This window comes from Carcharodon carcharias, chromosome 15 (assembly GCF_017639515.1).
Source record: "Carcharodon carcharias isolate sCarCar2 chromosome 15, sCarCar2.pri, whole genome shotgun sequence".
NCBI classification, from domain to species: domain Eukaryota; kingdom Metazoa; phylum Chordata; class Chondrichthyes; order Lamniformes; family Lamnidae; genus Carcharodon; species Carcharodon carcharias.
This window is the reverse complement of record NC_054481.1, coordinates 97,242,271-97,267,331: the sequence shown is the minus strand read 5'-3', so window position 1 is coordinate 97,267,331 and position 25,061 is coordinate 97,242,271. Positions and strand designations below refer to the sequence as shown.

Sequence of the window (25,061 nt, the reverse complement as noted above, 5' to 3'; positions counted from 1 at the left end):
AAAAGATGAGGTGCTGTTCTTAAAATTTGCGTTGAGCTTCAATAGAACACTGAAGGAGGCAAAGGACAGAGAGTTAACGTGGGAGCAAGGTGGAGAATTAAAATGACAGGCAAGCAGAAGCTCACAGACTGAACAGAGGTGCTCCACAAAGCAGTCGCTCCATCTGCCTTTGGAACCCAATGTAAAGCAGACCGCATGTGAATTGTGAACAGAGTATCCTAAATTGAAGAAGTATATGTAAGTCATTGTTTCACCTGGAAGAAATGTTTGGGGCTTTGGAATATGAGGAGCAAGGAGGTAAAAGAGCAGGTATTGCACCTCCTGTGCTTCCATGGAAAAGTGCCATGGAAAGGAGAGAGCTGTTGCATGTGTTTGAGGGGCAAATGTACCCTTTGGAATGCTGAAATGGGAGAGGAGGGGAAGATGTGTTTGGAGTTGGCAGAATGAGTCATTGAACATGAAGGTTGGTGAGGTGGAAGGTGAGGACAAGGGGAACTTTATTATGGTTCTGGTCCCTTTGTACAATGTAAGCAATCATACTGCCAATTAATGTCAAATTTAGATGCAGAGTGAGATTTAGTTATGAATAGCATTTTCAAAATAACCTATTACAGGGAAACCCTCTTCATTTTAAAATTTAAATGGCTAGCACAGAATTTAAATAGTTACCATACACACACTCCCCACTGTGTCAACTGACCACTGCCACCACACGTCTCTGAATTTTCTCTCCTTGTCTCTTGAAAGGTCTGATTAATTGCACGGGTAGCTCTCCTAAGTGGCCATTCTCCACCTTAGCAGTGAATAACAGCAGGTTATTCCTCTCCTTGCATAGCGTATAGTTACATACACTTTCAAACACAATCAATGAGTAGTGGCTTTTTATCCCCACCACCTTCCCTTAGCCGGAAGTCCAAAGGCTATTAATCTTGTAATCATGGAGTAGTATAGCACAAAAGAGTGTAATTCAGCCTATTGTGCAGTTCTTTGAAGGGCAATCTAGTTAGAACCATTCCATTGCTCTTTCCCATATACCTGCAACTTTTTCTCCTTCAACTTTTTATCTATTTCCCAATTGAAACCTTCCAGTGAACCTGTAACCTATTGAGCAATACATTCCAAATCCTTACAGCTCATTGCATAAAAAGATTTTTCATGTTACCTCTGGTTCTTTTGTCATCTGTGCCCTTTGGTTCTTGGCCCTTCAGTCATTTGCTCCATCTAATTCATTCAAAATTTTAAACACCTGTATCAAATCTCCTCTTAGCCCTTTCCGCTCTAAGGACAATAACCCCAGCTTCTCTAGTCTATCCGTATAATTGTAATCTCTCATCCTTGAAACCATTTGTAAATCTTCTATGGCTTGTGTGGCTCAGTACCACAAAGCGTATTGCAGTAGTGAATCAGCTCTCAAGTGGGACACGTGGTCTGTTCTCGAATACCAGAATTCCAGTCACAGACAAAAATTATGAAGTTAAAGCTAAGAATTTTCATTTATTCTTTCATAGGATGTGGGTGTCACTGGCAAGGTTATTACATATTGCCCATCCCTAATTGCTCTCAAACTGACTAGCTTGCTAGACCATTTCAGAGGGCAGTTAAGAGTCAATGACATTGCACTGGGCCTGGAATAACATGTAGGCCAGACCAGGTAAAGACAGCAGATTTCCTTCCCTAAAGGGCATGAGTGAGCCAGATGGGTTTTTTACAGCAGTCAGTGATAGCTTCATGGCAACCATTACCAAGTTTAGCTCTATATTCCAGATTTTCTTAATTGAATTTAAATTCCACCATCTGCCATGGTGGGATTTGAGCCCATGTCCCTAGAGCATTAGACTGGGCCTCTGGATTACTAGTCCAGTGACAATACCACGAAGCCACCATCTCACCAAAGATAAATGTATCCTTCAGTACTGCTGGAATATACTTCTCACTGTTTAATATGTAACAATTCAAGAAAAACTTTCCAGAGCAAGATTCATTGAGGTACCAAAATCTTTTCCCAATCACTGCTCTTGTGGTTTACAACATAATGTGGGGCCTGAATTTGTATAATGGCTCTCTAATTCACATTGTATCATCTTTTATTGTATATAGAGCATACCGTAGTTATGTTAAAGCCGTCTTCATGGAAATTGTTAATGAAGCGCAAATGGAATTGTAATTAATTTATCGTATGAGCCCACTGAACATGTAATTCAGAGCCTGTGCTGTCTCACTACCACTGGCATCGGACATGACCACTACTCCAACTGCTAGTTATATAAGCTTTTAAAGGGCTTTTAAAATCTATTGTGTTCACCACACTTCTTTAAAAAATATATAAATTAGTTGAGTGATGCCGAGCATTAGTGTTAACCCCATGGGATAAAGTGGTGAGTGTACGTTTAACGCCAGCTCCATTCAATTCCAGACTTGAAGCAAACTTAGGGGATAAGAGGATGGCACAGCATCTTCCTACAAGAGGTAAGGGTAAATCAGTTGGAAGGGGTGCATTTTGGTAGGACTAGCTTTTTCTAAAATCTGGTTGCAGGGAGAATTTGTGGCCATTTGACCCAAAATATGAATGCCGGACAGACTGATCCCATAATGGAAAATTAGATTAAAATAATTTTTATTTCTGATTCTAATGAGATAGTTTATTACCGTCCATTTATACAAACAGAAATATTCCTCCTGAAGCATTAGTAATATAAATATAAGGTGGCTTTTTTTCATTGTAATGTTTCAGTCCATTGATGGATGTTTCAAGTGGACTGTTCACTCCCCTCTTCTTTAACACAAGAAATAGGATCAGGAGTAGACCATGTGGCCCCCCAAACCTGCTCTCAATGTGATCATGGTTGATCTTCTGCCTCAACTCCACTTTTCCCCCTGCTCCCTTGATTCGCTGAAGGACCAAAGATCTGACTATCTCAGCCCTAAGCTGAGAGTAGCCACAAGCCTCTAGGGTAGAGAATTCCAAAGATTCATAATCTTCTGGATGAAGAAATTTCTCCTTATCTTGGTCCTAAGTGATTGACCCCTTATCCTGAGACTGTACCCTCATGCTTGAGATTCCCTAGCAATGGGAAACAATAGTCTGAATCTAACAACGGGTTTCGAAACCCCATTGTCAGGATAAAATAGGGGCCCCAAGTCTTGCCAGCAGCAGAATCAGCTTGGTGATTAAGGACAGTGGGGGGATATAGATGCTGCAGGCCCTCTGAAGCTTCAGCAGCTCCACCAGCAGAGGAGGATGCTGATGAAGTAGCTAAGAGACCACAGGGCTCAGGTGAATAAATTAAAAATAAAAAAAATCACAAAGCCGAGGGTCGGTAGAGGAATCCCTGGGGGGATCTTTGGGGTCATGGGGGCTGCCTTCCCTGCTTGCAACCTTCACTTCACACTGTGGAGCCTCCAGTATCCATGGCTTTCTCTCTTATCCCACCCCACTCCATCCCCATTCCCAGCTGCCACAGGGAAGATGCCTCCATGAAACCTGTGGCCTCCGCATACAGCAGGCGCCTGCCCATCACCAGCAGAATGCTGGTGGCTCCAATTAATGACCCCAAACTGGAGCCTTAAGCACTTGAAATGGCTGTCCACCTCCTTGGGACAGGCAACCTATCAGGCATGCAGCACGCCACTACTAAACATCCGGGCCATGGGACTATATTGGAAAGTCACCCCTGACACAGTCCTCTGGCATTTTACTGGCCCCTCTGTCTCCACTCTGGCCAGCCAGGGCCAGTAAAGTTCATCCTAACCTCTCAGTGTCTTGCTTGTAAGCCCCATCAGAATATTGTATTTTTAATTGAGATCACCTCTCATTCTTCTAAACTCCAGAGAATATAGGCACAATTTACTCAGCCTCTCATCAAAGGACAACCTTCTCATTCCAGGAACCAATCTAGTGAACCTTTGCTGTACCACCTTTAATACAAACATGTCCTTCCTTAAATACGGAACCCGAAACTGTGCGCAGTACTCCAGGTGTGGTGTCACCTTATAAAATTGCACCAAGCCTTCCTTATTCTTTGCAGAAGGAAAAAACAGTTTAGACCAATATTCATATTTCCAAGTTTTTATTGGCGTTCCATTTTAAGGTATACAAGACCAGTTTGGACCATTATTCTTATTTCCCAGTTTTTACTGTCTTTTCATTCTGGGTTGTATTCCAATCACTTTACAGCAAAAGCCAACATGCAATTTGCCTTCCTAATTGCTTGCTGTCCCTGCATGTTAACTTTCTGCATCCTTGTATGGCGACACCAAAGTCTTTGAATATCAACATTTCCAATTTGCATGCCTTTTAAAAATATCCTGCTTTTCTATTCTTATGAGCAAAGTGAAAAATCTCACTTCTCTACATTATTCTCCATTTCCCACCAAGTTTCTCATTCACTTAGCTTGTTTATATCTCATTGCAACCTCTTTGTGTCTATCTCTCAGCTTGCATTCCAACCTAGCTTTGCATCAGCAGTAAACTTGGATACTTACTCTTGGTGTCTTTATTTAAGTCATTACGTGGTATGCTTGGATTTCCAAGAGTCATTCGATAAAGTGCCACACTAAAGGTTAATATAAAAGATAAGAGCTCATTGAAATGGGAGCAATATATTAATATTGGTGGAGGTTAATGAACAGGAAGCAGAGTGTAGGGATAACTGGGGCATTTTCAAGTTGGTAGGCTGTGACTAGTTGAGTTCCGCAAGGATCAATGTGGGGGCCTCAGCTATTTACAATATTTACTGGGGCCATGAAATGACCGTAGAGGTTAGTTGCAAATAGTTATGAATACTTGTTTCATTTCTTCTAGAAAATGTGGCTGCATACCATAAATTGCAAAAGTGTTTGTAGTTTTGCAAGAATAAATGTTATAATCACTAGAAAGATAGCATATTATAATCATTTTTGCAAGTGTTTTTGTTGCATTTGAAGCATCATATGTCAGAGGTCTGAGATTATTATCACCCTGCATTGAAAACTTGAGTGTATCTTATAGGTGTTGAGCCATCACTGTCTGTTTATTTTGTTTTATTTGAACATAAATTTATCAGTGCACTATTGTACACTGGTCTGTGTCTACATCAAATTTCTGTACACTATTCGAAAAAACATATATTTTCACTGTTCTGTTTCTGCAGCCAGATTGTGCATACAATGTTCCTATAAAGAGCTCCACTCCTCAACAAAAAAGGGAGCGTTCAGATCCAGAAGGATCGTGACAGAATACCTGCAAAATTTGACTTCTTGCTTATAACTCAAAATCCTTTGGGGATTTCATCTAACACTTTCCTGTCATCAGATCTTTGAATGAATCTATCAAAAAAATCCTGTATCAAAACTTTATAAATCAGCATCAAATTCTTCCAACATTCAATTATGCTCAGTTTCCTACAATGCTAAATTTCTAGTTGCCTGCATGGAGTATCATGGAATTGTTAAAGTAAAGGAAACCTTTGGTTCATTCTCCCTATACTGGCTCTTTGGTAAAGTTATCCAGTTAATCCATAGCCTTATAAATTCTTTTCCCTTTAAGTATTTATTCAAATACTTTTTGAATGTTACTGTTGGATATGCTTTCATTACTCCTTAAGACACTGCATTCCAATCACAACAGCTCATTGTATAAAATAAGATGTTTTCTTATGTCACCTCTGTTTCCCCTGCTCACCACCATAAACCTTGTTCTCTAGTCTCTAGTCCTTCTGCCACCGGAAAAGTTATCGTTCTTTACTCTGTCATAACTTTTCATGATTTTGAACACCTCTATTAAATCTCCTCTTAACCTTCTGTAATCTAAAGAGAACAATCACAGCTTTTCCAATTTCTCCGTGTAACTGACGATCTTCATCTCTATAACATTCTGATAAAGCCTGCGCCTTTATCTCTGGTGTCCCTCAAGGATCTATCCTTGGCTCCCTGTTATTTTCCACCTACACACTGTCTCTTGTGACTTCATTCAAAAGCATAGCGTTAGTTTTTACATCTTTGCTGATAACATGTAGCTCACCACCCTTTCTCTCAATGCCTCCACTGTTGCTAAATTATCAGACAGCTTGTCCAACATCCATCACTGGATCAACAGAAATGTTCTCCAATTCTTCCAAAGTCGGTTTCCTAGCTACCGACTCCATCTTGCTCCCTGGCATCTGTCTGAGACTAAACCAGACACATTTGTAATGTTGGTGACATATTCCGTCACTTATTCACATGATCACTATTTCCACCTCCATAACATTGGCTTACGTCACCCCTATCTCAGCTCATCTGCTGCTGAAAATCTCCTTCATGCCTTTTGTAGCTCTAGACTTGACTTCCAACGCACACATAGAATCGTAGAATGGTTACAGTACAGAAGGAGGCCATTTGGCCTATTGAATCTATAAGTGCTCTCTGCAAGAGCAATTTAGCTACCACTCCCCAGTCCTCTCCCCATAGCCCTGCAAATCTTTTTCCGAACTACTCTCTCTCTCATTCAACCCTCCATAAACTTGAGGTCATCCAAAACTCTGTTTCCCATGCCCTAACTCTCACCAAATTCCATTCACCTATCATCCCTGTTCTCACTGATCTACAAGCATGTTTTTATTTTAAAATTCTCATCCTTGCTTTTAAATCTCTCCATGACCTCATCCCTCCATATCCCTGTAACCTCCAACAGCCCTACAATCCTCCCAAGATATCTGGGTTATTCTAAATCTGGCCTTTTGTGCATCCTCAATTTTAATTATTTCACCATTGTTGGCTGTACCTTCAGCTGCCTAGGCCCTAAACTCTGGAATTTCCTCCCCTGTACTTCTCTGAGTCTTTACCTTGTTTTCCTCCTTTAAAACAGTCCTTGAAAGCTACCTCTTTAACTCAGGGCAGAATCGTCCCAGATTTGCACTAAGTGCAGTAGCAGGCATGAAAAATGACATTTTAGCCACTGGCCACAATGCCATATTTTCACAATGTATCATCCCAACTCATTAATAATGCATTCACAGCATACACTCCAGATCGCTGGCAGCAGGCTTAGATTTGCCTGCCACACTGTGACCTCAGTGCTTCCGTGCTCTGGGTGCTATATTTAAAGTGCACCAGAGCGCAGCCTGCTTCTTGTCTACAGACCAAGACTGCTGCAGATGACAGATGTCACCGAAAGCAAAGATAGCAGCAGCCCTCCAATTTATCAGTGCATTATTGTACACTATTTGTGTATTGCCTCTCTGGGGCATCTGCTGGACAGAGTGGAAGGCCGCCGCGAACTCCTCTACCCCCGCTCTGGCCACAGGAGGTCCGAGCCACCAGTCCGACATGGGAGGTGGTGGCAGCGGCAGTCGGCGCCAACAGAGCACAGAGGAGATCAGCCATCCACTGCAGGAAGAGGATGAATGCGCTCATCCGTTCCGCCAGGTAAGACAACCACCTCATCGCTCTCAGCATACACTTCCAAACCCATCTCATCACACAGGGATCTCACACCTCAAGGGACAGCGCCACTAACTCTCACGCACACCCTCACATTTCCATCAGGCTCATATCCTCTGGAGCCCGCGTCCTCATCCCGTCCATGGCTCCGCTCACCACACAAACATTCTACGCACCCTTATCCTCTACCGTGGCATGTGTCCTGCTCACACACTCTCCATCTGTTTTCATGCAGGAGAAGCTGGCTCACAACTGGAGGGAGAGGTCCCAGACTGGGGGGTAGAGTGGCCCACATAAGACCTTTCAGTCACTTTGAGGAGCATGCCATTGTGCTGATTGGTGAGGACTTGGACACTGCCTGCGACAACGGTGACTTCGGCGGCAAACACCCACATGAGGATCCTGTACCACACCATCCCTCTCTCAAAGCAACTGTTGAGTGCTCCCTCTCCTGTGTTTGACTCTGCTGCCCTGCGCCAATTATTTCTACTTTGGTTCACAGCAAGCTTTGCCAAGTGACCACTGCCCTCAGCTAGCCAGTCCCTCAGCTCCTTCCAGGTCCTCACTTCCAGCGAAGAGGACACCTTCTTCTTTGAAGAACAGGAAATAAGTAGCCTGGAAGCCCTCAACAGAGTGGCACATGAGTCAGAGGAGTGCATCCGCCTGCTCTCTGATGAAGTGCTGTCCTGCATGTGTGCACACGGAGGTCTCCATGGGAAGGATGGTGGACACCATGGAGACCCTGATCCAGCTGAACGCACGGCCTTTCAGAGCCTTGTGGAAGCACTCTACCACACACGCAGAGCCTTCATCCATCACATTCATCTCACTGTCCTGAGCATCTTCAATGCTGTCTGCTGGGATTCTCTTTCAGTTTCTTATCTGAGCTGACCTACATATCACTCACCCACTGATCGCACTCCCATGTGACACCTGTGCGCATCCAACATGAGGCTCCGCTCACTTTCGATTTTTGTGAAATGGAACCATCTTCAACCTCCTCACCATTACTCAACATCCTGAACCCTTCTCATCAGGAATGTCCAGGTGAACGTGTACATTCCCTACCTTCCTGAAAATCCCAACCCGATCCTCATTGACCACCTTGACCTCCCCCTTCCCACCCCCAGGGTCCATGTTTGCCTTCATGCCCCCATCAACCACCCTCACTGCCCCTTTTACTGATACCAGCGCACCCTCACCTTGCCAGTTCCCTCTGCCCCGTCTCACACTCACCATTCCATCCTATCGCCCCCAGCCTGAGTTTGTTCCTCAGGAGGTAGTCATCAACTCCACAGACCCCTTCCTTGCACATTCATCTGGACATTTCACCCCCACTTACTCCTTCCTCCCCCTTACTCCTTCCTCCCATGTACTGCCTCCCTGCTCCAAACTCCCTACTCCCACCATACTCCCTCCTCCCCCCCAGCCACTTTTCCCTCCCCTCTGATCTCCCAGCTTCTCCCTCCGCCCTCCGAACTCCATCCCTTACACCTTCCTCCCCCTCACACCCTCCTCCCCACTTGCACCATTTTCCCATTACACCCTCCTCCCCCATACACCATCCTTCCCTTGGACTCCATCCTCCCCCAAATTACTTACTCCCCTAGATACCCTCCTTCCCCCTCCCAACCTCACCCCCACAACACCTTTGCCACCCCTCTCCCAACATCACCCTCCCAACTCCTTCGCCCACCCACCCTCCCCTCATCACCACCTTGCTATCTTTGTCTGCCCCCGCACCCCACTACCTCCGGACACTTTTGCACCCCTCCCCCCATCCACCCCCAAAGTCACCACCCACCTCGGTACATCTTCCTCTTGCACTCCCACCTAGACCTTTCTCTCCCCTCCACCCCATCTTTGCTGATCATCCGTACCATGGAGTAAGGGGGGAGCAGTCTGTGAATTCTAAAACAGATCGAAAGAATCACCGGAGACCATGGAAGATGGTGCAAATGCATGGCGAAGTCCGTGAAGTTCCGAAGCCTCAGGAAAGTCGAAGCAGCTGTGTGGAGACCTCCCACCTTCTGAGAGCTGATTTGTGGCAGAGCGATGTGCATGAGAATCCACCCAGCATGTGATACATAATCCTCCAGGGTTCGTTAGCTGTAGGGCTCCAACATCATCATCTCTTCGGATGTCCGTGATCTGACCTTTAGTGCAAAGTTAAGTCCCAACTTCTGCACATCATTCTTGTCCAAAGCATGTTTTCCCGCTGGCATAACAATAAATCGGATATGGGGAACAATTCCGATCAGGTCTTACTTTGCATCCCATTAGCGGGATGCATATTGGGTTCATGCTGGCCTCCAGCAGGATTCACGGTCTGCCATAGTGGACACCATTGGATGCTCCCACTGTGATTTCACAAAGGTGTGAAACCGATTTCTGCCCCTCCCACCAAATTCTCCCCCCCGGCCCACCATGACACCCGGCGCCAATGTGAGTGGAAAATTCTCCCCTAAGCTTCTGGTTGTCTGACCTTATATTTCCTTATGTGGCTTGGTGTCATATTTTGTTTTATATTGCTCTATGAAGCACCTTAGGATGTTTTCTTCCATTGAAGGCATTATATAAGAGTTGATGTTATAAATCATTTCTGCATCCTCTCCAAAGCCTTTGCATTCTTCATAAAGTGTAGCGCCTATAATTGAACACAATACTATAGCTGAGATTTAACCACTGTTTTATAAAGGTTTAGCATGACTTCCTGGCTTTTGTCCTCTGTTCCTTGATTAATAAAGCTCAGGTTCCCATTTACTTTATCAACAATTTTCTCAGTTTATCCAGATCTTAAAAGATCTGTAAGCATACACTCCCATGTCTCTCTGTTTCAGCATTCCCTTTAAAATTGTACTAAGTAATTCATATCGACTCTTCTTATAGTTCTTTCCAAAATGTTCTGCTTCGCTAACCTCTACTTTAAATTTCATCTGCCATGGTGGCCCATTTTAGCAGTCTATGTCTTCATGAAGTCTGTTAGCATTTTTCTCATTATTTGCTACATTTCCGGTATCATCTGCAAACTTTGAAGTTATGCCCTGTATGTACAGATTCAGATCATTAATATATATCAAAGGCCTAAATCTTCCTGTCGCAGGATCGTTGGAGACTGACATACAGTGGAAGATGCACATCAGGATCCTGCAGAAGTCCTGATGCATTGACATATGTGGGAATTGCCCAGGAAGTTTAAACTTCCAATGGGCTGATTTCCTGCTGTCTGGGGCCCTCTGCAAAAGTCTTTGACTCTGAGCTCAGGATGGATACTTAGGCTAGATACAAGCAACTTACCTAGATACTTACCTGTGAAATGTTAGACTGTTTAAAACCTGGCCTAATAACTGGGTAACTCCACAACCAACTCCCACCATCAACCCCCACCCCAACCATCATCCAACTACCCTCTCGACTAGATGCAACTTCACCCTGACCACTACCCCACCAACCAACCCAGCTCCCCCCAGCCACCTGACTATCACCCCCCAACCAAATGACTACCCCCCCCCCAACTGCCCCCTGACCACCCACTTACACAAAAGCCCACCTGTCCACTCGCCCACCTTACCCAACTCTTCACCTACCCAACACTTCACATACCCAACCCTTCACATACCCAACCCATCAATTCAACTCACCCACCAACCCATTCACTCTCTCACCCACCTACCCACTCACTCACTCACCCATTCATTCACTCATTCATTAGAAGTCTGGACCTTTAAAAACTTACCTCAAAACGCCACCTACTGCCATTTAAAGGGGACATGTATTCTCCCTCCCCCAATTCTACTCCACTTGCTGGAGTTAGATGGGAGATGCTATGCTGCCCATTTCTCTGTCAGCCAGGATCGGAAGATCCTGGAAAAGCGGGCAATAGTGTCAGGCTAGAAAACTTTGATGCAGAATTGCCACTGACTAGAAGTTCTGGGCCAATTAGAACAGTGGTCCTAATACTGACCTCTGGGAAACACCACTGTTTACTTCACTCCAGTCACTGTGTCAGCCATGGCTCAGATGGTAGCACTTAGCTTCTGAATCACAAGGTTCTGGGTCCAAGTCTGTTCCAGGGCTAACACTCTAGTGCAGGACTGAGGGAGTGCTGCACTGTTGGAATTGCCATCTTTTGGATGAGGCCTTCACCGAGGTCCCATTTGCCTGTTCAGGTGGATCCCATGCCACTATTTCATTGAAAAGCAGGGGCATTATCCCCAGTGTCCTGACCAATATTTATCCCTCAATCAACATCGCTAAAACACATTGCTGTTTGAGGGAGTTTTCTGCGGGCAAGTTGGCTGTCACATTTCCTACAATACAACAGTGGCTGCACTTCAAAAGTATATCATTGGCTGTAAGTGCTTTGAGATGACCGGTAGTTATGAAAAGCACGATATAAATGTAGGTTTTTTCTTTCAGTTTGAAAACCAACTGTTCATCATTACTATCTGCTTTCCCCCCCCATATCTAACAAGCCTCATCACTTCCCAGGCTTTGCACTGCTATCCACTGGTTAAGAATTGTAGGCTAGATTCGTACAGCATTGAAAGTGGCTGTTGGGCTCATCATGCCTGTGCTGGCTCTTTGAAAGAGCTATCCAATTCAATCCTCTCCCCTGATCTTTTCCCATAGTCCTGCAAATATTTCCTTTTCAGGTATATATCCAATTTCCTTTTGAAATTTACCACACAATCTGCTTCCACCAACCTTTCAGACAGTGCATTCCAGGTCAAAATAATTTGCTGCATAAAAAATATTTCTCATCATCTCTCCTCCCTCTCATTACCTCCTTGCCACACCGTACTTTTTCCAATTCTCTTAAATCTCTGAGTGGAATCATCCCAGATTTGCACTGAGTGCAGTAGCGAGCAGGCAAAATGACATTTTACCCGCTGGCTGCAATGGCAGCTTTTCACGTCATGTCATCCCAAACACACCACATTAATTATGCATTCCCGGGAAACACGCCGTTTCCATGGTGAGCAGGCTCTTGTTCGCCTGCCCCACCATCATCCTGCCACTTCCTCACACTGGGTGCCATAGTTAATGTCCAGCCATGCAAACACATCTCAGTGCTTCCAGCCCAGGACTACTGCAGGGAAAATGTCCACAAAAGGCAAAAAGACTGCAGCTCCCAAGTTTAATGACGTGTCGCTGAAATGCCTTTTGGACACCTTGGAGGCCCACCGCGATGTCCTCCACCCCCGCTCTGGCCGCAGGATGCGCAGCGGCATGATCAACCAGGCTTGGGAGCTAGTGACAGCAGTGCTCAGCGCCAACACCCTTCAAATGAGGACAGCCACCAAGTGCCACAAAAGGATGAATGATCTCCTCTGTTCCTCCAGGGTAAGTCACTCTTCTCATCACTCTCAGCTCTCACACTCAAACCCATCACACATCCACAGGGTCTTCATTCACCTGCCGGTTCAAGGGACATCATCATTCAGTCTCTCACATACACCTTCATTGTCATCATCCCGTCCATGAAACCACTCACCCCTACACACGCCAAGCATATTTATCATCTGGCCTGGCAGGTATCCTGCTTACACTTTCTCCATGTATATTCATGCAGGACAAGCTGGCACACAACAAGAGGGAGAGGCTGCAGACAGAGGGAGAGGCCGAAGACCGGTGGAGGAATGCCTTAAATCAAGGTCCTCGCGGACTTTGAAAACAGAGCCATCCAGCTGGCTGGCAAGGAACTAGGCTGGTCCTGTGCTGACAGTGAGGACTCTACCAAGTGAGGGTCCAGCAGTGCAACATCCATCAGACGTCCATGCTGTGAGTGATGTGTCCTGTTTCACAGGCTACTGCCATGCACTAATTATCTCCCCTTGCTTCCGCTGACACAACTGGGAAACAGCTGATGGAATCCATGACCCAAGGCCTCAAATCAAGCCTCGAAGAAATCTCTAAAGAGGAATCAGGAGGCACAGCACTCACCCACACCCTCCACTAGCGCAGAGACACACACCTCGGTGAGACCTAGCTTTACAGTAGCCTTGGGATCACAACCTGGTGAGCATATCACACTATCTGATCCACAGCAGGCAGCAGCAGGGACTTCCTAGATGTCAGGCACTCAGAGGATTGCTTGAGGCCAGAAATTGGCTGAGTCCGAGGCAGATGACGAGCCTCTGGACTCAGTCATGTCACAGTTGCTGGAGCTGCAAAGACAAACTCGGGAATATCAGGAAGGGATGTCTGCTGCACTCCTCAGATTGCAAGGCACAATGGAGGAGTCCGTCCGCTTTCAGGCTGAGGTGATAGCGCCAGCATGCCAACACACTGAGGTCAACACTGGTAGGATGGTGGTCATGGAGACCTTGGTCCAGGACATCGCTCCTGCACTGCTGCGTGGGCTCAACTCCAGCTTTGGGGCAGCTCGATCTCACTCCAGCTCCCCCTTCTCCTCAGGGAGTCAGTCAGGGGCCCTTGGACACCAGTAGGGAGGAGGATCAGCAGGTGTACCACCGCCACCACCCCCCCCCACCCCCAGGGCCATTCATCCAGGTGTGAGTGTCCGACCCATCCGAATCTCCTCTTCCTTTTGCCTCAGCAGCTCCAACTCAACAGACCCAGGAGGGTGCCGCTGCCACACAGCAGGACTCTGAATGCAGGCCGGGTCTCAGCTTTCCAGAGGACGCCTGCCAAGGTCATCATAGCAGTCAGCAGGCTGCCTCCACCTCCCTTGTGGATGTCGGGGGAACACCAAGACATAGTGGCAGGGTTAGGAAAGTTAAGAAGATGGAGTTGCACAGCCTGGGTATGGGTGTTAATCGCTTGTGCATACTGTTCACAGTTGACAATTAACTCCAAAAAATGTCTCCCTTCCTATGGCTCCTTGTTCTGATGAGGAATGTTCATGTCACTCAGATGTGAAACCTTTCTGCACAAGATAAAGGCAGGTGTCTCAGTCCAGGACCTCTTCCCTGTGCTTTTTACAGCCTTCAGACGAAAGTAATAGTCCCGCCTCACAGTCCCTGGACGCATTACTGATGCCTGCACCTAGACGGTGCTTGTCATTGTTGCCAGAATGTCGTGTGCAGGCATCACAGAATTCCACATTCTCTCTGTGTGCTCTCAGCGCCTTGAAGGTGGGGCTGGTCCCTTTCACTTCAGCATCTGTGACCAGTGACACTGTGCTCCTGAAGGAATCAGGTGCTGAAGGTGGACAAAGGATCGGATGCTCTTAAGGTTTCATGGCTGCGTCACTATTATATGATCCTGATCACACAGCGCAAGCAAGCTGCCCTCGGCTAGACAAGAATCAGACATTCTCAGAGGCTATGTGAAGATCTATGGAGTGTCCTCACTGCATGTCGTTATTGTCCTCCTGCAGCTGAACGACTATTAGGGCCTCCACTGCACTTCCATAGCAGGAGCATTATCACAGAGGGTATGTGTGTTGCCATAAACCAGACTGGAGTCAAACATTCATAGATGCAATGTCAGGATCCATGGTGTCTCCTCACTGCATGTCATCATCCTCCTCCAAAAACCTAGAAGCTATGATGGCCTCCCGAGCGTGTCTGCCTCATATGGCCAGTACAAGGGCCTCATCCCGGTCATCATTGCCTTCGAGGACCTCCTCACCCTCATCCCCATTGGTGTCCTCCTCGTCGAAGAGACCTTCATCTCCTCCTTAGCCAGCTCGTTTCCCTGTTGCAGCACCAGGTTGTAGAGGGCATAGCAGGCGACAACGATATGTGACACCCTCTGTGGACTATATTGCAACGTTCCACCAGACCAGTCCAGACCCGGGAACCTCATTTTCAGCATCCCGATGGTCTGCTCCACCAAGTTGCAACTGCAGCATGAGCCTCGCTATACTTTCACTCAGCTGCAGTCTGAAGCCGTTGCACTGGTGTCATCAGCCACAACCTCTGCGGGTAGCCCTTGTCCCCGAGGAGCCATTCCTGCAGCTTCTGTGGACCCTGGAAGACTTCAGGGATCTGTGACCAACTGAGAGTGTAGGAGTCGTGCACAATCCCTTGAAACCATGTGCAGACCTGCAGGCTGAATTTGTGATGGTCGCACATTAGCTACACATTCAGCGAATGGAATCCCTTGCGGTTGATATAGTTGACTATATGTTGCAACGGATATCTGAGTGGCGCGTGAGTGCAGTCGATGGCACCCTATATCAGTGGGAAATCTGAGATCTCGGCAAATCCAATCGTTCTTGCATCCTGGCTGTCCTGGTCCTGGGCGAAATGCACAAAGTTGTGTGCCCTCGTGAAGATGGCATCCATGACCTCATGGATGCACTTGTGAGTGGAGGCTTGCAATATCTCACAGAGATCACCTGTGGAGCCCTGTGAGGAGCCATTGGTGTAGAAATTGAGCACCACTGTCACTTTCACAGCAGCTGGCAGTGGATGCCCTCCATGTCCCCGTGGCACCAAATCCTGTAGTAGCTGGCAAATGTGACCAACCAGCGCAACATGTGCAGTCTTCAGTGACACTGATTCTCGGACATCTGCAGGAATAAAAGGTGGTGTCTAAAGACCCTGGGAATGGCTAAGCCCCGAGCAGCGACTGCTCACTCTAGCTCTTCAGCGGCATGTGCAGAAGTCCCAGCTGCCCCTTCTTCCAGAGGGTGCTGCTCCTCCCCCTGCACAACCAGGCACCTGATTCACTCTCTTCTCCCTCGTCTTCACTCTCTGTAAGCCACGAGGCATACAGCTAAGTTACCAGGCTCCATGATCCTGATGTGCTCCCCTGCAGGATGAAAGAGAGGGATGTTAGGTTAGCATGGATGTACTAAGAAGCTGTCTTGGTTAAGTCTGAAGATCCCTGAACACATCCAGCAAAGTGCTGGCCACCACTTGGATGGCCAGACATTAGGGCGCTCCATGGCTTCCCAAAACCCCACCCACCTCTGTCCCACTCCATCCAACTGATTGGTGGCAGCTTTGCCCATCGGACTGCATGCTGTGCTCTCAGCTCAGGTGCAGTCATTCTTTTAAACCCACTCTGCAAGTTTGCACTGTAGCTTGAACCATGGGGGAGACTGGTCCAAACCAGGATAATGACATTGCAAGGGGCTGTGAGCACCTCCACCGGTGACTGCTCCATGGCCAGCTTTAGCAAGGAGATTGTACAATGTGCCCAGTCGTCCAACTGCTTTGCAGCCCACTAAGACACTCATTACTTTGCAGTCTGTGCTCGAGCGGTGAAGAGCTCTGGAGCACTTGGTAGCACCTTGATGCCCTGCATTGCTTGAGTGGGTAGAGAAGCTCGAGGCCCAAATCCAGTCATATCCATGTGGCTGTGCCTCAACTGTCTCAGCTGCAGAGGAAGGTCACTTTGTACAAGGTTTCCCTAATATCTGTCTGCCTCCCTCACCCCCCCCAACCCCCACCCCCCACAGGTGCTCGTGTCCTACCTTCAACCACAGGGCAGCCCATGCCACCCCCAGCCCCCCCTACCTGCCAATGTTGCCTCAACCTTAAAGTCCAACAGGCACCCCAGGTGAGTGCTCTGCAACATTGCTGTGTACTCATCTCTGAGTTCCCCTAAAATTGCATCCCGCCAAGTGCACGTCCTTTGTATGCTGTTGTAAAACACGTCTGTGTGCAGTCACGTCGATGTGGGTGGATGATCCAGCAGGGGTGACGATTCCGGTGGCCTGGTCTTATAATGATATGCTGATGTATTACAATGAGGTTCCCAAAGTCCAATGGCGGGAAATGTGGTCCGCTATAAGCGGGCGGAACAGATGACTGCAAACTGGTTTCATGGCATTGTGAAACCAATTTTTGGCCTTCTCGCCATATTGTCTGGTCACGCCACTGAACACACCCAATGCCAGTGGGCATGGAAAACCCGGCCTCTGTATCTGGTTACTGACCCTTCTGCCAGTGGAGATAGTTTCTCTGTGTCTGTTCTCTCATAAGCCTTCATAATATTTAACATAAGTGAAGATTAACATTTTGAATTGTAATGAGTCTTGTCTTTTTCTTTCAGAGGCTGCTGTATAGACCTAGCATTTTCTGTCATGTTTTTGAATGTTCCGTTTTGCTTTTTATTTGTACTACTTTTAAAATATTTGAATAATGTTTAAAGTTTTCTAGTAATGTGTTTTATTCCTGATGACACCCATTTATTTCACTGCCCCTATTATCTCTGGGTTTACAAGGCAGCACTCCTAACTTCTGTTCAGACAGCATAGAAGCTGTCCGTTCGACACCACTTTTGTGTTAACTGCAAACCAAAAAAACCCAACATTAATTTCTCATTTAACAACTGAACATGCCCACAAAAAATTACTTATTGAGACTGTATTTGTTTGTCCCCACATTTGTGAAATGTATTTTGTTTCCTCTCTCCCTTTAATCAGCTGATTGGAGGATTTTCCATTACTGCCTCCCACCTTGGAAATAATAGAACCAATTTTGTAAATGTGCTGGGTGCCTCTTCTACCAGATCTACTCAGCCACGTTAAATTAATTGTCAAAAAATCAAGTGCATCGTACTCACAATTTCCCACTTTAGGCAGGCAAGACGCCTGATCGTTGGTGCACGTCAATAAACACTATACCTTGATGTCTAGTGATCAAATGGAAGTTGAATTACAAGTTACACTTGCAGCAGAACCTGTTTGGATTGTATGTTTATTTCTGTGACATTACCACATGCTTTAAGTTGCAATATTCTGAAAATTAAAATTTTTCTTTAACTAGCTACCTTTTAAAAATGTTTCCTGTTCTAAGGGAATATCATTTTAATCTGTGCTGAATCTCACATGTGTTTTATGTTTCACCAGCCTTTCTGACATTCTTTGGGATTGCCAGCATTGGTTTGAGCTGCCTGGTTGCCCTGTTTCTGTACCATGTAGTGTTTGGCATCCAGTACCTGGGCATCCTAAATGGAGTGGCTGCCTTTGTCATTGTGGGGATTGGTGAGTGATCTTTCAATGATTTCATATGCTGTGACATTAAAGAAGTTTCATTTTCACTCATCTGAAGGCATATATTTTCATTTATGGTTTTTAAATAACCTATATCTCAAACGCATGGATAGGATTCAAAGTTTATTGCACAAGTGGATAAGATCTTAGACTAATTTTTCTATTGGTGCTCAGTCCTTTTTCTTTTTTCATGTTCACCCAAGTGAGGGATGTTAATGCTGGGGGAATAGAACACTTACCATTACAGGTATCCATAATCAGTATTAAACATGTCTGGCCAGATACAGCATGGTTAAAGATCCCTCAATATGCCTCAGCCCCAAAGTCAGATGAAAACTTCTTCTAAACCAGAAAACTCTCCTACGCCTTTTTCCATGTTGGCTATCCTGTGGCCTCTCTGACTGAGGAATACCAACTTTTAGAGGCTATTTTGTGCTCTAAGCACAGGCCCACTGGAAGTGACTGTCCAAACTCACTCCTCTGTACCCTCTCACAGCCAAAACTATTCTGTTTGTATCACAAGTAAAATAAAGCCACCTATATAAATAAATCAAGAAATAATATTAACTAATTTATTTAGTTACCCTATAATCTCAAGATGTTACAAAGTGAGAGATTTATTCCTCAGTCGCCTCTTATTGTTGCAAGTTACATGGAGGCAGACTGAAAGCAAAGTACAAGCATCTAATATCTAAGATCTAATTAGCAGCCACTTTCTCATTCTGCAATGGCCCTTCCTGCACCTTATAATGGAATAGTACAATACAGGTCATATGCATGATGACCTTCATAGAAAATTCCTGTTTTTGATGAAAGACATCCTAAAAGGAAGAGAAAGAGAAATAATTGTTGACTGAGTGATCCTGGTTCACCTCAACATTGCACCAGAGGCTTCTGCTGATGGTATGAAGCAGGGTCACTGCCTGATTGCCTCAGCTAAGAAAGATTGCAAGTGATCCAAGAAGAGTGGAGGAAACTAGAATCAATAGCTGCTTGATTGCCTCAGCTAAGAAAGATTGCAAGTGATCCAAGAAGAGTGGAGGAAGCTAGAATCAATAGCTGCTCAAAAAAAAATTGTATGTAAAAGTGAGTCAAGCATACAAGCTGAAAAGATAGAATGGGAGAAAAACACAAGGACAAGAGGGACTGATATGCAGAGGATCACTTACCATAAGATTATCCCTGGTATTTTAATGGCACATTTTCAACCAGTCAATCAGTCACAGTTTTTAGACAAATTTAACAAAAGAACACAATAAATAAAGCTGAAATCAAATAAGGTTTTTTTATTTGAATAGATAAGTAATTAAATTTTTAGTGATATTCACACTGCATATGGATTTATCTGCTTGACGGAATTGCATTTCGTCTGTTTTGAAATTTGATTCTAGACATTAAAATGTACTTATTAATATACATAAAGCATTTGAATATCATTAATGGTTTCAGCTATAGTAAGCTAATGAAATAGGCCATCAATGGCTTTTCTTTTCATAAAACATTTCAGCTTCAGACCAGTGAATTCCTTTGACTGGTTCTCACTGAATATGGAACATATGAATGCTTAGCCAAATACTGTTTGCTCCATTAGACAAGTCCTACTATTCAGCCAAAGTAAGACAAAGTTTTTTTCCCCGCTTTTCATGTATTTTGTCTCTAACGTTTCTATTCTGATGTTGAAAGCCACAGCTGGCAATGTAAATCTGCTGCCAATCCATACCTCAGGTTCAGTGTTTACACAGTGAGGAGAGGTTTGTTCAATATTAAAGTGCTGTTTATATCGATCTGCTAGAATGCTGGTCTCCTTGAGCTAGTGAGGCTATAAAATTTAGGTTATAAAATTCATAAACCAGAAACAACCTTGTATTCCCATTTAAAGCTCAAGATCTAAAAATCTACCATCGGTCTATGATAACTGCGTTTATCAGTGTCAATCTCAGACACCAGGCTTGTGCAATCCAAGCTGCTATATAACAGTGATTTTTATCCTGAGCTAGAAGTAAGCACTACCTTCTTGAACTATTTGATCTGAATCAGACAGAGTGAGTGGGATTTTCCAGTCCCGTCAGCGGTGGGCTTTATGGTGTGCAGAATGGGAAAATGTGGAGAAAGGCCAAAAGTCAGTTTCCCATTGGTGTAAAAAGAGTTCACAATTTTCCACTCCCAACTTTCATGGCAATTCGGATAGCCTGCACCATGTCGGGAACTGCATTTGCATCCATTTGAATATCATGAATACTCATTAACAAGGCAGCTGACCAGTATCAAACCCCCACCCCAGATCAAATGGCCATACTGCAGCAAATTAGGCCAGCATGATTCACGACCAGATATAAGTGATGTGCACCTGGCAAGCACCATTTCACTCGTGACCTCAAGGTATCTTTGCCTACTTTTCACAGTGCTGCGCTCGCAACTCCTCCGAGGGAAGAGAGCACAGAGGCATATGACTGGGTGTGGATGATTATGGAAAAGGACACAAAGACACATGACTGGGGGGAGGGGGGAAGGGTTGAATAGACAGTCCTGTGCCAGACAGCCATAGGTAGTCGGGGCCAGAAAGCATGGACAATTCTAGGCAATGGAGGAACGGATAGTCAGGGCCACAAAGCATAGTCAGTTCTATGGATCAGCGCCACAATTTAAAGGGCTGTGCCTGGCATGCCTATCCTGGTCCCAGTCCAGGGACAGGGAGGGTCTGTCAGTTCTGTGTCAACATGATGCGTAGAGCGTGGTCAGTCCCTCTCACATGTCACTCCTGGGGATTAGTAGCTTGACACTGGACCACAGATGACACAGTCACAGTCAGGGGAGGCCTCTGCAGCCTTTAGATGGGGAACAGGTAATGTAGGGGTGGCACTCAATAGTCTCATGGTGTGGGTTTCTGTAAGTCACAGCATAATGGGCCTCAGGATGGGGAAGAGCCAGGTCCACATTGGGCATTGGGACATCAACATCAAACGGTTCAGGAGGCAGGACAAGAATGTCAATGACTATAACAATTGGATCAAGATTTAGAGGGGGAGGAAGGAGAGTGATTGGAAAGAAACCTGCACGTGATGCTATTCCAGAATGATGAGAGAGATTTTGATAGTCACAGTAGGGGAGCTGAAGCTAGTAAAAACTCAGCACCCACAAATTTTCAAGCCTAATCCAATAACGCAGTGCAAAAACAAGCTCTGAAAAAATTGTCAGGGGAGGCTATCAGCGCTTATGGGAGGAGTCAACTGCTGCACATGGGCCAGTGGAAGGGGTACCCTACTAATTTCTGCTTTTCCAAATGGAGAGGAAGGCAGAGCTGAGACATGTTAGGAACAGTCAAATGCCAATGAAGGGAATGTGGTGCCTTAACTCATGTTGTACATTCTTGTGAGAGTTATAAACCCGATTGGGGCCATTGTGGGAAATCCCGAGTGTCAAAAGGAACCAACTGAAAAGGGGCCAAGGGCCAAAATAGAAATGCCTAATGGCCCTAAGAATTCTAAACCTTGCAGCTGGCAGTTTAAGATTTTGAAGGCCCCTGCCCCCACATTACTCTCATAACTTGAGTGCAAGCTGGGGCTGCTGTACAGTAAAGGATATAGACTGACAATGCCCTGACTGAGGCTTCTGTCGCATGGCAGAACTCAGTCAGATCCAAAAGCCCTGTCATGCCTTTGTCATTTGGGGGAGGGACGGGGTGTTGGAAGAGTGTGCATGCCTACTCTACCGGTGGTTCAGAAGGCTTTACTGGCACTCCAAGGGACGAGATGGGGAATGTAACATCTGGGATGAAAGTGACCCATTGGCTCCACAATGACTCTGTAGTAAGCGATTGGAAGGTGACCATCGCGGGCTTATATTCATTCATGTTTCTGTTCAATGTTTCCACAGATACGAGCATAAGTGCCTCATGGATGGAGTAGGCAACATTGTGTTCATCCTGGTAATCAGGCAACAAAGAAGGAGGAGAAGAAGGGCCCATCGCCACCAGGATGGGCAAAGGGAAGAGCCTCACCCTGCTGAACAACAGCCAGCGGGGTCCCCTCAAAACCCAGAAGCTTAATAAAGCCATTAAGCAGAGGAGTCTGGCAAAACCAAGGGCTGAATTTTTCCATCAATGAGAAGGGGCCGGGGTCCACTCACCGACGCAAAAATACGAGGGATGACGTCAGGGGGAACTCCCGATGTCATCCCGCCCCATTTAAATCTTCAGGAAGGCAGGGGCACAGTGCGATCAGCTGTCCACCCGCCGACCTGTCAATGGCCAATTGAGGCCATTGACAGGATAAGTAAAACAATTAAAGGAACTGCCCGCCCAACCTTAAGGTTGGTTGGCTGGCCAGGAGCCCCGGCAGGCTTCTGAAAAAACATGAAACCTCATCCACCAGCGGGATGAGATTTCATGTCGGTTTTAAAAAAGTTTAATAAAGTTTTTGTGCACTTTATTAACATGTCCCGTCTCGTGTGACGTTGTCACATGAGGGGGACATGTTAATGATTTTTTTATTTTTCTATTTTTAAACTTTGAAAACCTTTCAGCGATCTCCCTAAGGCACCACTTAGCCTCAGGGAGATGAGCGCTCTCGCATTTGGGGAATCCCCCCCATCTGCACAGGAAGCGCATAGTGCTTCCCGTCAGGTGTCATGCTGGGCAGGCCTTAATTGGCCCGCCCACTTAAAATGGCAGCAGGGCCCGATTCGGCAGCGGCGATCGGCTGCCCACCCGCCCATCAAGGGCAAAATTCAGCCCCAAGAGTGTAAGGAAGACATCTCGCATACCTCCAGATGAGTGAGAGACAATTCCGTAAACACCTTCGCATGTTTAGGAATGTAGTGTCTCACTTCTGTCACATTCTCCGGGAGGAGTTGATACAAGGCCTTGAAGGCCACTCATTGCCAGTAGCTCCAAAGATAACCGCCACTCTGAACTTCTTTGCAAGTGGCTCATTCCAGGGCTCCACTGGGGTTCTCTGCGAGATTTCTCAAGCATCTGCTCACACATGCATTCGAGAGGTTATGGATGCCCTATTTAGCAAGGCGCACAATTACATCCAGTTCTCCTTAGAAGAAGCCAGCCAGGCTGCCAAAGCAGTGGGATTTGCAGTGATCTCCAGATTACCACAGTTGCAGAGTGCCATCAACTGCTATCATAAAGCTCTAGGAGCTCCCTGGGAACAGCCACTACAATTTGTCAACAGGAAAGTGTTCCACAATCTCAATGTGCAGCTAGTCTGCAACCACCAGAAGCAGATAATGCACATATTTGCAAGATACCCTGGAAGCTCCCACGACTCGTATATTTTGAGTCACTTGCAGGTGCCACAGATCTTCGAGGGCCCTCAACGCATCTAGGGTTAGCTCCTCGGTGACAAACGTTACCCACAAAGGAGTAGTTGATGGCACCCATTCGGCGGCCACAAAGTGCCTCTGAGTAGAGGCAAAATGCTGCTCATTCTACAATATGCTCGTTGATTGAGCAGACCATTAGCATCTTGAAGATGCGCTTTCGATGTCTGGACAGGTCAGGTGGTGCTCTCCAGTACTCTCCCCAGAGGGTCTCAAGCAAGTTCGTGGCTTGCTGCACTCTATGCAACCTGGCACTCCAAAGGGGGGATGTCTTGCTGGAACAAAAGATGGAAGAGTTACATGTCTCCTCCGATGAAGAGGACTTTGGAAGGGCAGAGCTCAATGAAAGCAAGGAAGCTGAGGCTCCAGAGGAAGACGCCATAGCATGGGCCAAATGAGGCAGGTGCACCTGACACGCTTATAGCCACCAGGTTCCAGGAGGATGATAAAAAATCAAGAGGCTAACATGAGCCTCTTCAACCAATACCCTCCGTGCTGGGTCCACCTTATCACCTTAGTTGCAATCCTAATCAGGTCACTGCAGCACATCCATCTCTGAATGAGGAGTTACAGTCTTGCGTCATGATGCACTCATCCTTGGAAGATACAGCAACCTCAGGAACATGTGGCTTTTATGTTATGGGATAATAACTGCAACATAGCGATTTGTGTGCAGAGTGGTGCAGCCTCTTCAAGCATCTCGCCAACGTTCCACTGCCTATGGCAGACTTCAAGAGGCAGGAGCAGCACTGCAATCCTTCATACTCTTGTGGCAATATGTTTGCTGTCTGACAAGGCACCTCAAAGAGGACAATCATCACCCATTGGTTCTTGCCTTCATGTGTAAAGTTAATTCTGAATCCACACTGTGTTTTGTCTGCACAGACAATTGACAGGCAAGACAAGTGTTCAGGCCTCATCATCATACTCAGACCCCAGCATTAAATATTTCTTCAGGGCTCAATCATCTGTAACTCTCAGTAATGGGTGTGGGGCTACACTTCATCTTTCCTTTCAGTGGATTGTGAAAGCTTCAGGAGTAGCATATCTAATATCTACCAAGCACTCATGACTGTGCCATTTGGAGTCTCCCAACACCCCATGTTGCCTAGCCATGGCATTTGTGGGCCTGAAACAAAATGATGACACTCCACCTGGGCCTTACAGACCCCAATTGTTGTTAATAAAGAGCACACACCAGATGTCTCAGAGACTCGCTCTAATCACATTTGAGACCTCCATATTTTCATTCCAACATCTGACAGATGCACACGGAACCCAGGCACATCGATGTGATGTTAAGTTGCTCATTACCATATCGATTGACCATCTCGGAGTTGGCAGAGGGTTAATGTGATGAGACGCTAGCCAGACTTTCTGGCCAAGTGCTGCAACCTCTCATTACCAGATCAGGCAT

General features: G+C 46.0%; 1 protein-coding gene across 1 annotated transcript in view; it reads left to right on the top strand.

Moving 5' to 3' along the window:
* Positions 1-25,061, top strand: part of disp3 (dispatched RND transporter family member 3) — a 753,445-nt gene that overhangs the window by 511,854 nt on the left and 216,530 nt on the right. The window contains exon 10 of the mRNA XM_041207440.1: positions 18,173-18,307. Within this exon, the coding sequence (XP_041063374.1) occupies positions 18,173-18,307 (135 nt within the window). The remainder of the gene's footprint in view (positions 1-18,172; positions 18,308-25,061) is intronic.